Source organism: Vulpes lagopus, chromosome 17 (assembly GCF_018345385.1).
Source record: "Vulpes lagopus strain Blue_001 chromosome 17, ASM1834538v1, whole genome shotgun sequence".
NCBI classification, from domain to species: domain Eukaryota; kingdom Metazoa; phylum Chordata; class Mammalia; order Carnivora; family Canidae; genus Vulpes; species Vulpes lagopus.
Window position 1 is genome coordinate 19,573,942 of NC_054840.1, and position 14,923 is coordinate 19,588,864.

General features: G+C 36.7%; 1 protein-coding gene across 3 annotated transcripts in view; it reads right to left on the reverse strand.

The window, feature by feature from the left end:
- The window catches only part of LOC121477359 (interleukin 1 receptor accessory protein), a 118,814-nt gene that overhangs the window by 65,386 nt on the left and 38,505 nt on the right, over window positions 1-14,923 (reverse strand). For all 3 annotated transcript variants that reach the window (XM_041731606.1, XM_041731604.1, XM_041731607.1), the window contains exon 2: window positions 5,999-6,063. In XM_041731606.1, the coding sequence (XP_041587540.1) occupies window positions 5,999-6,062 (64 nt within the window). In that variant the 5' untranslated portion in view covers window position 6,063. The remainder of the gene's footprint in view (window positions 1-5,998; window positions 6,064-14,923) is intronic.

Below are 14,923 nucleotides of genomic sequence, written 5' to 3' on the forward strand. Positions count from 1 at the left end.
TTTTCTAAAGAAGTTAATTAGCTAAGGAGAAAAGATATTTTTAAAACAGTGGAATAAAAATGGGTGAGAATTGGCCCAGGACTAAGTCACTGATCATCAAGACAGTTGATCTGGTTTTACAAAGCTCATCTCAATAAGGCAGAAACAAATTATCTGAGGTGGGGGTGGGGGAAATGCAGAAACAAAGGTGATTTAAACCTGAACAAATTCTCAAAAACCAGATATTGTCACTCATAACCCTATACACGAAATGTATTCCCTGAAAAAAGCCTGGTTTCTTTTAACTAACACAGCCATGTGAAGGAAGAATCAGGTCATTTTTCTAAACATAGAATTATCACTGTGATACAAGAAGCTGTTCAGGAGAGTTTATATATGCAAAGTCAGCATCAAGCCAATACATTATGGTACTCAAACCTCTTTTCAATCAGGCTATAGAATATCCACCATTGAGGAGCATAAGTAACTTAAAAATAAGCATCATGTGTTTTAACATACAAAAAAAAGAAAGAAAAAGAAACAAAGAGAGAAGATATCTGCTCCCAAGGGGAAGCATTTAAAGGACCCTCGGGTAAATGTTATAATTCCAATGACCTTTAGATCTCAGAATAAAATGAAACTGTATTCTTCAGACATTCTCGTTGGACTAAATTGCATAGAAACGAAGTGTGTTCAGGGTGACCAGTCATGGACAACAAAGACAGCCCTGAATGTCACAAGTATACCCAAGTTTGGAGTTTTTAAAAAGTATATTCAAATAATAGGAGGCCAGGAGGGCTGGCAACAAAGTGAATCCAAACCAGAACTGAAACATTGTATTGGAAATATTATAGGCCCTTACAAGAGCAAGACAAAAGGAAAAAAGAAAAAAGAACTAACCACCTATATCTAAAATATATTAAACACAAATATCCTTTTTACCTACAGGGATTCCTGTCTTCCACAGACTGTCCCCAGCCTACCCTTCCAGCTTGGGCTCTAAATACCATGATCCCTGATTGCACTGCACTGTTCCTTACCAAATAAGGATGCATTTTCTCCTAGAAAAGAGCAAGTGTTCTTTGATCGAGATGTGTTCTCCAGTATCTCCCTACATGGCTAGTAACTTTCTCTGCTCTATTACAGCATTCTGTTTGGTATTTATTTTCTCATCTTTCTGTCAGACTCAACTGGAAGACATTGACATAAGAGCCTTCCTTTATTCACCCTGGATTCTGTAATATAAAGTTGTCAAATGCGTGATCTTTAAATGAAAGATCTTTAAACACTTGCCATTAGAAAATGCTTATTTAAATCACAGGAAGGGTGTATGCTATGTGCATCCATGACATATGATAATGACCATAATGCTCTTTAATAAAAAATAAAGAAGGTAAAATTGGCCAAAGCTTTGTTATTGTTGGTTGGCTGGTTGGTTGGATTGATAGGTAAGGTCACAGTGAGCAAGGGGTGATTAAATGATTTATTTAATGTCATTAAACATTCACAAAGTGAAACAGTCAAAACTTACAGCAGTGTCTCTCAATTCTTGGTAAGCCAGTGTTTTTATTTATTTATTTATTTATTTATTTAGTTAGTTAGTTAGTTAGTTAGTTACTATAGTGTTATTCAGCCTCAATAAGCCAGAAGATTATTTCTACCCTCTGCAAATTCTTCAAAATTAATGGAAATGAAATCATGGGATTTTACTAGTAGCAGAACAAAGTCATAAGAAGGCAATGTAGTTGAAAAGAAAGAGCTCTGCTTTTGGAGTTGAGACAGTCTTCAAATCCTAGCTCTATCAGACATGCCACCATGAGCACTGTTAACTTAGGTCACCCCCTGGCTCTTCTTTTCCTGAACTATAAAATGTGTGTAAGAATCTCTACCCCCACCCAAACCCCAGCCCCCAGTGTCTTCTGTGACATTAATGATAATGTGTGTGAAATCTAGCCCTGCACCTGGCCCATTGTCAACTGTTTGTTGACTTTGAAATAAAAGACTATATTCAAAGATCTGTGTGTGTGTGTGTGTGTGTGTGTGTGTGCACGCACACTTGGGGAAGAAAACACATTGTTCCTCTTAACCTCGTCTCTCTGACAAATAATTTTGATATGGTGATATTTTTGTAAATTCACCACATTATATGTGTTACCATTCTCACCCTCTCCCCAACTTGGAACCACAAGTTGCAAATATTTATTTCTACCCTAAAGGCAGTTTTAACAGTTCAACTTCCTAACATGCTGCCAATGGAACATACCAAAGGAGAAATGTGTGACAAGTTAAGTTTGCTTTCAGAATCTTGCAAAGCAGAATTTCTTTGAGTTTAATATTGGAAATGTTCAATACCATAACATGCAAAAATGAGAATATTGAATTTTGAGTTTATATTACATTGATTTTCCTCCTGAAAAAAACACCTAATGGGGCAGGGGATGTCAGGAGGAAAGATATCTCTTATCTAAAAAAAAAACCAAAAACAAAAAAAACCCAGAAATCTATTACTAAATCTTTCTTTAGCAGTTAGCAAAACCCGTGACCCCTTGGACCTTTTTTTTTTTTTTTTTTTTTAATTGTATCTGTCTTACTGGAGTCCCAGGAGAGTATATTTTGTTAAAATAGCATGAATCTTGAGAATGGAAGAACTAGCTGAAGTCACAGCTATGTTACGTATTAGCTGTGTGACTCGGTAATTCACTTAAACACTTGATCTTAATTTTCTTTTTCCAAAAATGAGATTACAAGGGCCTGGCCACTCCATAGTTTGGGTGTGAGAGTCAAATGACATGGAAAATGTAAAATGCAAAGTGCTTTCTCAGGGAAGGAAGCTTTATTATTACCATTATAACTACTAGTTTAATTCCTGAAAAGTAAATGCTTGTATTTAAGTATCTGCTTTTATGGCCATCTGAAATGAAAGTGTTGCTCCCACTTTCTTGAACAAATAAGGAAACCACAGTAGTGCTACAAGAAAGACTATGTTCTGGAGTCAGAATTCTGTGCCTTGAGGTCCAGTGCACTCCACTTAAAACATACTGCATGGCGGGGGTTGGGGGGGGTGCCTGGGTGGCTTAGTTGGTTGAGTGTCTGACTCTTGATTTTGTCTCAGGTCATGATCTCAGGGTCATGAGACTGGGCTTTGCATTGGGCTCTGCACTCAGTGGGGAGTCTGCTTGAGATTCTCTCCCTCTCCCTCTATCCCTTCCCTCCAGCTCACTCCCCCACTCATGCACAGTTCTTTCTCTCTCAAAATAAAATTAAAATTAAAAAAAAAAAACTTCATAGAACTAAAGCTCTTATATTTATATGGCTTCTTTTTTAAATGTGGGACTTCCCTTAAGAGAAGGGTACATGTAGAAAGGCCCAGAACAACCAGACAAAACTCCTATTAATATCATATGCATGTATATTGCTTTAGGGTTTTCTGCCTATTTCTCCCTTGTTTGTCACATTGATCTGTGATTCCATTAAATGGGTACCTGGAACACAGAATCTCATGAAAGGCCAACATCTGCCAGCATTTACATTTTTCTAAGAAGTGATACCTTGATGCTCGAGAGGTTCACTGATTCCCTCAAAATGTGCAATGGTCCCTTTTGTCCCCTAGTAGCCCAGATTAGCCGTCCCTTTTATTTTTGTCAACAACACTTCCTTTTTGTTCCTCTTCCTCCAACTAGGAAGTGCATCACTGACACAGACACAATATACCTTTTCATAAGGAAGGCAAATGAGTATGTGCCAGATGGGCTGAGGGGATTACAACATGTTTCCTGCTCCCATGGTGACTCAATGGGGCTGGTATGAGAACTTATCTTATTCAAGAAGTCAGCCTCCCTGGCAGAATTATGAGTCACAGTTCCTGGGTAGAAATCTCACTTTCCAATAGCATTTGGGGTGGGGGTAGGGGTCCTCCTTGGGCAGATTACAGTAAAGGTCATTCAGAAAAGAACACTTCCAGGAGTGCTGGGGAGACACCAGCACCCACAAACTTCTGGGATTGCCCTGATCTCTCAACAAGAGTAACATGGTCACCTCTTCCTTTTCCTTCAAGGGAAGGCAGGACATAAAACTACACTGATGAATTACTGGTATGAATCCAAACAAGTGCCATTATAAAATTGGCCGATTTTGGCAAAAAGGGAAGTGAAGGGACTTTTTCCTATCCATATTAACACATATATATATATATAGACATATGTGTATATATATATGTATATAGATACATACATACATAGATACATACATAGAGAGAGAGAGTGAGAGAGAGAGAGAGAGAGAGAGAGAGAGAGAGAGCACGTGTGCGTACCTACTATCCTACTGTGTGTCTATGTGCCAATCATTATTCCAAGTATTTGGGTAACAAAGAGGACAGGTCCATGTCCTTGGATAGTTTACAAGCAGAGAAATAGGGAAGGAGAAAGGGAAGGAGGAAAAGAGAAAGAAAAAGAAAGAAGGGAAAGGAGGACAGGGAGGTATAAGAGGAGAAAGACGGAGAAAGGGAGGAGATAAGAAAAAGCTAATATAAGGTCAAGAAATGATGAATGTCATGAAGGAAACTACAGGTGGATACAGAGACATATGATTGCGAGGGCTTTTTAAATTAAGGTGGTGAAGTAAGGACTCTGTAAGCAGATAACATTCAAGCACAGAACTGAATCAAATAAGAACTGATAATAATCAGGGGTTATATTTAACATATTTAAAAATCAGGACATCACAGCCTCAAATGGGACACTCAATCAGGCAGGACAGATGCTGGTCCAAATAGCCGGTAGATCTGTGCATTAGTGCATCTGAAAACCAGCCCAGATTATGAGATGCTTTCCTTGTGAAAAGGGCCAACAAGGTTGGAAGTTATCTCTACTTCTCATAGCTTTGAGCTGTACTACTCTGTCCTAGTTATACCCTTCCTTTAGTGCTATTTTCAGTTTCCAATAAAATGCTTCAAGTGGTATAGAAAACATACCCCAGAAAAGATCATCGGGATGAGAAAGGCTCAAATCCATGCCACGCGAAGAACAATCGAAGGCAGACACTGGGAAACACTGTCATGGTTCTATGATCGCTATTTTAACATCTCCAAAGACCTCCCACACAGAAGAGGAATTAAAGTAATGATATTCAAACTATTAACCATGGTCTTCAGGGGAATTATACATGAAGCTTTTTTGAATGAAGATATCTAGGTTCCCTGAATTAAAATTAGAGAACCACTGGATTGAGCACATTCTAGTTAAATCAAGCAGCTGAACCACAGAAATGTAGAAATGACTGAAATACATTTCAATTATATATACTAAAAACTTTCTTAGAACTTGGTCAGGCCAAACACATGTGGACTATTAATGAGATGATCACTAGTTTGAGTTACCCACTCTGGTTCTGAGCAGTAATTCTAGATGAGAGGAGCCCTGAAAAGATGACCTTTCAAATCCCTTTTGACTTTGATTTCATAGGATCCAGATCCATGACAACCAAGTTCGGTTACTCAAACTCAAACAAGCTTTGGCTAGATTCTCTTAAGAAGCAATATCCAAAGGGGGAAAAAATGAGCCTAATGATAGGTCCTTTTTTCCCTAGAGAGAAGCAGTATGATAGAAACATCATTTCTCATTTGTTCTTAAAAGATGTTAATGGACTGTTCACCTCATTGCCTCCTTCACCACTGGCTGAAGTTTGGAAAACAAAGTCATGCTACCATCGCTGTCATTTCTTTTCTTATAAGACCTAAGGCAAAGGGAGAGAAGCAGTATTCTAGTTGGCTTAGATGTGAGGGTGATGGAAAATCCCTGTATTTATAAATGACGACCACTGCCCCAAGTACATTGTGTCCCTGAAGACTAGAGGTATCATCATCAAAATTCTATGATTCCATCACATCGATGATTCTGTGATATCACAGAAGATGATGGATATAAATATTGTGTAGTCTTAACTCATTTTTTTCAGAAAGAGTTGGCACATTACCCTATAGATAGTTTGTATTTTAACAGGTTGTCAAAAGCTATTCACTTACCTGAGGCATCACTCTGCAGGATCCCATAGAAGTAGAGACTCATCACACACCACAGAAGTCCCATCCTGTCAACATAAATACAAAGTTAAGGGAGAGTACTTATCACTCTCAAGAGTTTAAGTAATAATTACTGCATATGCAAGATGACTATAGACAAGGAACTGTTCTGACATGTTTATAATATTAACAAATTTAATTGCGGGACCCAAATAATAAGATCGTTTTTCTTAAAAAGCATATTACAGATAAGGAAACTGAGACAAGTTTAAATAATATAACCAATATCCTTTGCCTACAAAGTGGTAGATTAATGATCCAGCTCCAGCAGTCTGGCTCTAGAACTATCTCTTAATCACTCAACTACAAACTCCTCTTGATTTTTTTCACCAGGAGTCACATTTTTGGCAGATAAATCTGATTTTCTTCCTCTCCTTAGCATTCTTGTGGTCTATTCCCAATTGGAAATATTTTATGATCCAGACACTTCTCCTTTTTAGTGATGAATAGAAAGTTTAAATTCCTGGATACAGACTTGGTCTGTAGTCCACCACACTCTGAATTTATAGTAAAAGGAAATATCTAAACCCCATTCTCTGCTGTGCCTGCTCTCTGCTTCTCCTTGAAAGAGACAAATGATGGGGCTGGAGTCCAATTTCTGTGACCTTTAGCCTTTCTATCGGTAACCAGTTGAAACAGCCAACTAGGACGAACTGTACCCTTACATTTGGTTCTATGATCTCTAACACAGAAGGCCTAGAAATTTAACGACTCCACGAAATATTTATTTCCCTACTACCCTAGACATATCTTCCCCCTGATAAAATCTTGATAGGATTATAAATACTGAAACCTGGATATTACTGAAAAATTCCATATTCAAGACTGTCACTATTTTGAACACAGCAGCCACATAAGGGTGCTTACGGAGGCCTTGGTACTTGTCCGTATCATGTTTCTAATAAGTGACAGAGATGGAATTTATGCGCACATCTGGCCAACATTAGCCTATGGCACCAGTTTCACAACCACAGGGACCTACCAGTCTAAAAAGGTCAAAGAGGTATTTCATAAATAGGGTGGCCATATAACAGCATTTAAAATGAGATGCCTATAAACGCGATGGCACTGAGACAAAAGGTATAAACTGGTACTGCCTAAGCAATTCAGGGTGTATGGGCCACTTTTAAGGACAATGCAAGTTTCAGACACCTGTCACCTCTCTTAAACACACATTGCCACAAATCTCTAGTTCTTATTGGGCTTCCTTCTTCAGCATGACTGTTCAAAAGTTACAAGTGAGCTTATTATACCCTAAACAACCATTTTGCCTCTGAGATCATATATTTCCTTTTTACCACCACCATTCTCTTTCCAATTCTTACACTGTTAACTTAAGGAACTCTTCTATCAGTCATTAATTTATTTTAATAAAACACTGCATTGCGCACTTTCTGTTTACAAGTCTCTTTGATATAATTGCAGGGCCCTCTTGTGAGCAAGAGGTAGGGCCTCCTCTGAAGGCCATTCTCCCAGTAGAGGAGATAAAGCACTTCAACATCATCAACTATGAACAAGATGCATGCCTCTCTGCATATAAGATATGCAAAGATTTCTCAGACAGAAGCTATAGCACTAAGCAGGTCTAGCAGAGACTTAAAATGGGTACCAAAATAATGACAATAAAAAGTAAACACTGAAAAACACAGCGGAACAGATAAGGTTTACTGAAGACTAGAAAAGAAAGAGATTGCTTCAACCATGGCAATCAAAGAAGACTAAGTACAAGAGGTAGCTTTTGAGTGAGCAAGAACTGAATTGAAGCAGAAGGAAAGTGGGGAAAAGAAACTCAATGGGGGAATAATGTTCAAAGATAGGCAAAGCATGGAACATAAAAAGGAAATAGTCTGTAAATAATTCAGTTTGGCTCAAGCACAAGGTATTAGTAAAAGAACTATAGGAGACTTTGTTGGAAGGCAGGGAGTATTAGGATCAGAATAGGACAAGGCCTTGAATAGCAAAGGACTTGGAATTTAATTTAAGCAGAAGATAGGGACCCACTGACGGTTTCTGATTAGAAGACTGATGTGATCATCAAATTGTGCCTTCTGGAGATCATTCTCCTGGCATGTATCGGATGGATTGCCACTATAATTCTGTCTTGAAATCATTTTGTCTCCTGAGCTTGTCATCACAATACTTGTTTAACTCCTAGCTTTGTGTCATCTATAAACTAGATCAGCATGCCACCCATGTCCTCATCCAAGTCATTAATAAAAGTAATTAATAATTCTGCATTAATCATTGTCAGTGGAGAACAACTAGACATTTCATTGCAGATTCAGGGCACAAGAACTTCAGCCCCAATACTCAGCTATGCTAAAGCACTCTACCTTCCAAATTGCTTTCGGCTATTAAAAAAAAAAAAGCAAAACTCACACCTCTAGATTTTCCCAATTTGCCTGTTTATAAGCTGTTGAATTCCTAGGACAACACTTAGAAGACATTCTAATTAGTGTGATCGAGAGCCTTAATTGATATTCCCCTGAGTAACTGGATTATGCCACAGGCAGCACGGAGTCAGGTCATCAAGGTAAAGCCAATCTAAAGATAACCTGTGTGCAAACACATATCCAGGGTCAGTCTTGTCCTGTGATGAATTAGAATAAAGGAGACTGAAAAGGAAATGTGATTGTGCAGGCTGGTTTTGACAGACTAAAGGTTCCAAGGTTAGTGGGAAGAGGTTGGCCGGTTCATTTAACATCATCTTGCATTCTCCCTCGGAATTTTATTATGGTGACTAGTAACACATTTTTGGTTCTTTCTTCTTGAGGAGAGAGGGTGCTGGATACTTTCAGAGATAGACAACCTGTCAGAAAGCAAAGGAATACCTGCCTAATAACACATGGTTTCTCATGGTCTGAATTACAACCCAGCTTTAGAATATTGCCATGGTGTTTAACAGACTCTGTCCTTGCTTCAGATGATCCCAACTTACAAAAATAAATTGCCAGTCAGCCTTTTCTGCACAACCCATTTTACCTACTGTATAATCATTTTCATACACTTCCTCTTAGGTATTAGTATTTCTCTCATATTTAATTCCATTGTTTCCTGGCATGTCAACACAGATGTCTACTCTACCTGGAAGAGTTAAACATACACTCATTTCTATGTAATCCATAACAATATTAATGATGGTGCTAATGTGTGGTCACCACTTTAACATCGACCCCTGCATATGAATCATTCTGTTGTCTGCACTCTCCAGGTTTAATAAGCTTCAGGATCTCCTTCCCTATGAGTCAGCTCTGACCAATGATTCTCGCACCGGTCCAGCAGGTGACAGGCTGAAACTAGGTCTGCTGCCCCAAAGCTGGTATTATCTGTGAGTCACATCTGCCTTCCTTCTGCACAGTGGCATTTCAGCAGGCCACGGGGCTGGATTTCTCCCTCAGTTTCCTGATTCCTCATATAGTCCATACCCACATCCCAGGTACTTTCTGATGCCCACCAATCTTGTTGGGGCTTCAACCTTGAAGCTAGTGCTTTTCAGCACTCCTTTTCCAGAAGCCTGAATTTTGTCCCCTGAATTTTGTAAGGTCTTGCTCCAAGCTGGATAATCTTCCTATAACCACAAAGCTGTTCCTACCTGCTCCATTCCTGGTTGACAAATTTCCTTTGCTATGACCCAGGCTCTGAAAACATGGCCTTCAACACAAAGAAAGCCACAACCCCTAAATGGTCACCTCCATGCCAGGTCAGCCGTACAGCCATTCACCTCCTTGAGCCTTGATCCATCTAGACCCTAACTTATGATAAAGTGAGTAACTGTATCTGACTTACTTCTCTAACTTACTAATAAAGTTTGAGCTGATCGTGCATGTATGCTCACCTAAAATATGACAAACAAGCCTTTAAAGGACATAGGACAAATTATGAATTATCTCATTTTACAGAAAGGGAGAGATGGCATTTATTAAGAAATCAAAGTTATTTTCATCAACAATCTTTTATATAGCTTATAGTTGTTTAACCATAAATAGACCCTCGTAAAGAACCCTTTAGAAAAGTATATTTGTCAGTAATCAAAAGTGTCGGCAAAGTGAATGGAAAACTCTAATTCTGAGTGAAATAAAGTAAGCATAATCCACTCTGTTTCTCTAAATGAATGCAGCTATAAACCTGGGCAGAATGCAAAAAAGAATTATAGGAGGACTCCAAAAGTAAATAATAGCATATTCCTTTCAAGTACATATAGGACATTAACCAAGATCAGCTATATCATGTACCATAAATCAAACCTTAATGAATTTAAAAGAAATGAACATATATTCCCTAACCATAGAATTAAACTAGAAACCAACAAAAGAAAAATAACAGGATAATATTCAAACACATAGAATTTAAGGAATATACAGCTGACCCTTGAACAATGTAGGATTAGGCATGCCAACCATCCACACGGTTCAAAATCCATGCATAACTTTGGCTTCCCAAAAACTTGACTACTAATAGTTTGCTATTGACTGGAAGCCTTAGCAATAATATCAACAGTGAATTAACACATATTTTGTATGTTATATGTATTATATACTATATTCTTACAATAAAGTAAGCTAGATAAAAGAAAATGTTATTAAGAAAGTCATAAGGAAAACATTTAAAGTACTATACTGCATTTATTGAAAATAATCTAGACCTTATGTAGGCCTACATCCTCTTATGTAGATCTACACAATTCAAACCCATGCTGTTCAAGGGTCAATTGTGTGTCTAAATAATTCATGGGTCAAAAGAGATGACTATTAGAAAATATTTTAAACTGAACAAAAATAAAAATACAACATACCAAAATGTGTGGGATGCAGTTAAAGTAATGCTTAAGGATAATTTGTAGGATTACAAGGTTTATATTAGAAAAGAAGAAAAATTTCAAGTCCATAATCTAATCTTCTACCTTAAGAACCTAGAATAAGAAGAGAAAATTTTAAAAAGGAAGCAAAATGAAGGAAATACTGAAGAGTAGAGATCAAAAATGTTAAAAGAGGAAAAAATGAAGCCAAAAGTTACTTCTTAGAAAAGAACAACAATAACAACAACATGAAAAACAACAACAAAATTGCTAAACTTCTAGCCAGGTGAACCAAGAAGGGAAATAAAAGACACATATATCACTAATATCAGAAATGAAAGAGGGTACATCCCTACTGATTGCATGGGCATTAAAATGGTGATAAAGGAATACTAAATACTCTATGCACATAAACTACACAATTTAAATGAAATGCACCAATATCTCAAAACCCACAAAACTACCAAAGCTCATCTAAAATGAAATGGACAGTCTCATTGGTCTTTTAATTATTTATAAAAATTAAATTTGCAATTAGAAAACTTACAAAAAAAGAGATTCCCAAGCTCCAGTCATATGACCTCATTGCCTCACTGGTGAATTCTAGCAAACATTTAAAGAATAAATAACATCAATTCTACATAAAATCTTTTGGAAAATAAAAGACCAAATAGTTACCAATTCTTTTTGTGACACATTACTCTGATCCCAAACTCTGCCAATGATAGCACAAGAAAACAAATGTGTAGATATCCCACAGCCAATCAGAGTCTATCCCAGGGGTGCAAGGCTGGATTCAGTATTTGAAAGGGCTAAAGAAGCAAAACCACATGATTATATCGATGGATGCAAGAAGATTTAACAAAATTCAGTATCTTCATGATAAAAGCTTTAGCAAACTAAGAATAGAAGGGAACCAATAAAGAGCATCTACAAAAAAAACTACAGTTAACATCACATCTAATATTGAAAACTGAATATATTTCTACTCAGATCAGAGCAAGGCTCTGATAGTACTAGGAATGAACTATCCAACATCATACTAAAAGCCTTAACTAGGACATTAAGGCTATTCACAGATGATGCAATTTCCGACATAGAAAATCCTAAAGAATCTATTACAGATAAAGAACTAAGTAAGTAAAGTCTACATAGTCTACACATAAAAATTAAATATATTACTATATGTTAGCAATAATAAGGGCAAATAAAACTTTTTAAAAAGACTTATTACAATAACAAAACAATGCTGAGCTAAAAAACTAACCAACATGTAAAATACCTGTATGCTGAAATATATAAAACTTTGATAAGAGAAATCAAAGATAACCTAAATAAATAGAAATATGTGGTTAGCAAAATGGCCCTATGACCTAAATCCCTGGGACTTGTTTTGTTACCCCACTAACCCAAAGAAACTGTGCAAATATAATCAAGGTTGTGGACCTCAAAACATCAAGATTATATTAGATTATCCACATGGGCTCAATATAATCACATCAACCCTTAAAAGCAAAGAAGTTATTCTGATTAAAGTGAAAAAGATGCAAGAGATAGCTAACTCAAGGAAGTGTGAAGCAAGAAAAGAACTTGATAGGCCTTTGTTGTTAAAGCTAAACATAGCAACCTGTCAAGGAATGCAGGTGATCTTCAGGAGTTGAGAGAGACCATCAGCTGACAGCCTGATAGCCAGGAGGAGAATAGGAACCTAGGGCCTACAACATAGGAAATAAAATGCTGCCGACAACTTGAGGATGTGCTGAAAGAGGAATCCTCTTACACTGTCAGTGGGAATGTAAACTGGTGCAGCCACTCTGGAAAATACCTTGGAGGTTCCTCGAAAAGCTAAAAATAGAACTATCCTACAATCCCACAAAGAATTTCAAAGAAAACAAAAATACTAATGCAAAAAATACATGCACCCCAATGTTTACAGCAGCATTATTTATAATAGCCAAATTATGGAAATGACCCAAGTGTCCATCAACTGATGAATGTGATGAATGGATAAAGAAGATGTGGGGGATATATATGTATATTATATATATTATAATAGTACATGATGGAATATCTAATATATTATAAATGGAATATATCATAATATATAATTGAATATTATTCAGTCACAAAGAAGAATGAAATATTTTTCAGATAAAGAGATGAAAAAGATGTAGGGGATATATTTATAAATAAATATTATTATAATACATATAATGGAATATATACTATATTATATATTGAATATACTAATATATAATGGAATATTACTCAGCCATAAAAAAGCATGGAATGTTGTCATTTACAACAACATGGATGGAGCTAGAGAGTATTATGCTAAGTGAAATAACTCATTCAGAGGTAAATACCATATGATTCCACTCATATGTAGAGTTTAAGAAATAAAACAAATGAGAAAAGGGGAAAAAAGAGAAAGAGAAGTAAATCAGGAAACAGACTCTTGACTATAGAGAACAAACTGATGGTTGCCAGAAGGGAGGTGGGTGGGGAGATGGGTTAAGTAGGTGATGGGGATTAAGGAGTGCACCTGCTGTGATGAGCACTGGGGGGTTGTAGGAAATTGTTGAATTACTATATTATATACCTGAAACTAATATTACACATATGTTAACTAACTGAATTTAAACAAAAACCTCAAAAAAATTCTGCCCAGCTTTAGAAGTGTATTCTTCCCCCGAGCTTCCAACAAGGAACACAGCCTGGCTGACACTTTAATTTTAACCCTGTAAGACCCTAGGTAGAGAACATTGTACTTGAACTTCTGGCTCACAGAAACTGTGATATAACACATAGATGTAGTTTTAAGCATCTAAGTTTCTGGTAATTTATTACAGTGGTAATAGAAAATAATGCAAGAGACATACCATAGTCATAGTTTGAAAGACTCCACATAGAATTCTCAATTCTCCCCCCAAATTAATTGACAGACTTAATGAAATTCCAATTAAAAAATTCTTAGCAAGATTTGTTTATAGATATAGACAAGCTGATTTTAAAGCTTATATGGAAAGAGAAATGCCTCCAATATTGAAAAAGAAGAATAAAGCTATAAGAATCACACTACAAACAACCCGACTTTTTTTTTTTTTTTGATTGAAGTATAGTTGTCAGAATATTATATTCGTTTCAGGTGTGCAACATGGTGATTTGACAATTATATACATGACCAAATGTTTGCCATGCTAAGTGTAGTTACATCTGTCACCACACAAAGTTATTACTATATTGACTATTTTCCTTATACTGCACTTTTCATTCCCATGACTTATTTTATAACTAGAAGTTTGTCCCTCTTAATCACCTTCACCTATTTCATCCACTCCCTTCTCTCCCCTATTAATCACCAGTTTGTTCTCTGTATTTATGTCTATTTCTGTTTTTTGTTTTTTCAGATTCCAAATATAAGCGACATCATATGGTATCTGCCCTTTTTCTGTCTGATTTATATCACTTAGCATAACACCCTCTAAGTCATCGATGTTGTCTTGAATGGTAAAATTTCAGTCTATGTATGAGGGTGTGTGCAGACTCCACATCTTCTTTATCCATCTTACCAACCCAATTTTAAAATATCAAAAGTCATTTTACTGAAAAGGATATTCAGAAGGTAAATTAACACAGGAAAGAATGTTCAACATCATCAGCCATAAGGGAAATGAAAATTTAAAAGAACAAAATTAGATACCACTACACACCTTTCAGAATCACTAAAGTAAGAAATACTGGCAATGCTGAGTGCTGAAGAGAATACAGAGCACCTAAAGCTGTCCTACTGCTAGGACTGCAGAACAGCACAGCCTTCCCGACAAACAACCTGGCAGCTTCTTAAAAGTTAAACATACACTTGCCATAGGATCTAGCATCCTCACTCCTGGTTATTTACCCAAGAGAACTGGAAACGCACATTCACACGAAAACCTGTACATGAATGTTTACAGCAGCTCTGTTATTAATTGTTAAAAACTAGAAACAACTCAAATGTCCTTCAACAGGCAAATGGATCAACAAATTCTGGTACATCTGCAAAACGGACTACTTTTCAGCCACACAAAGCG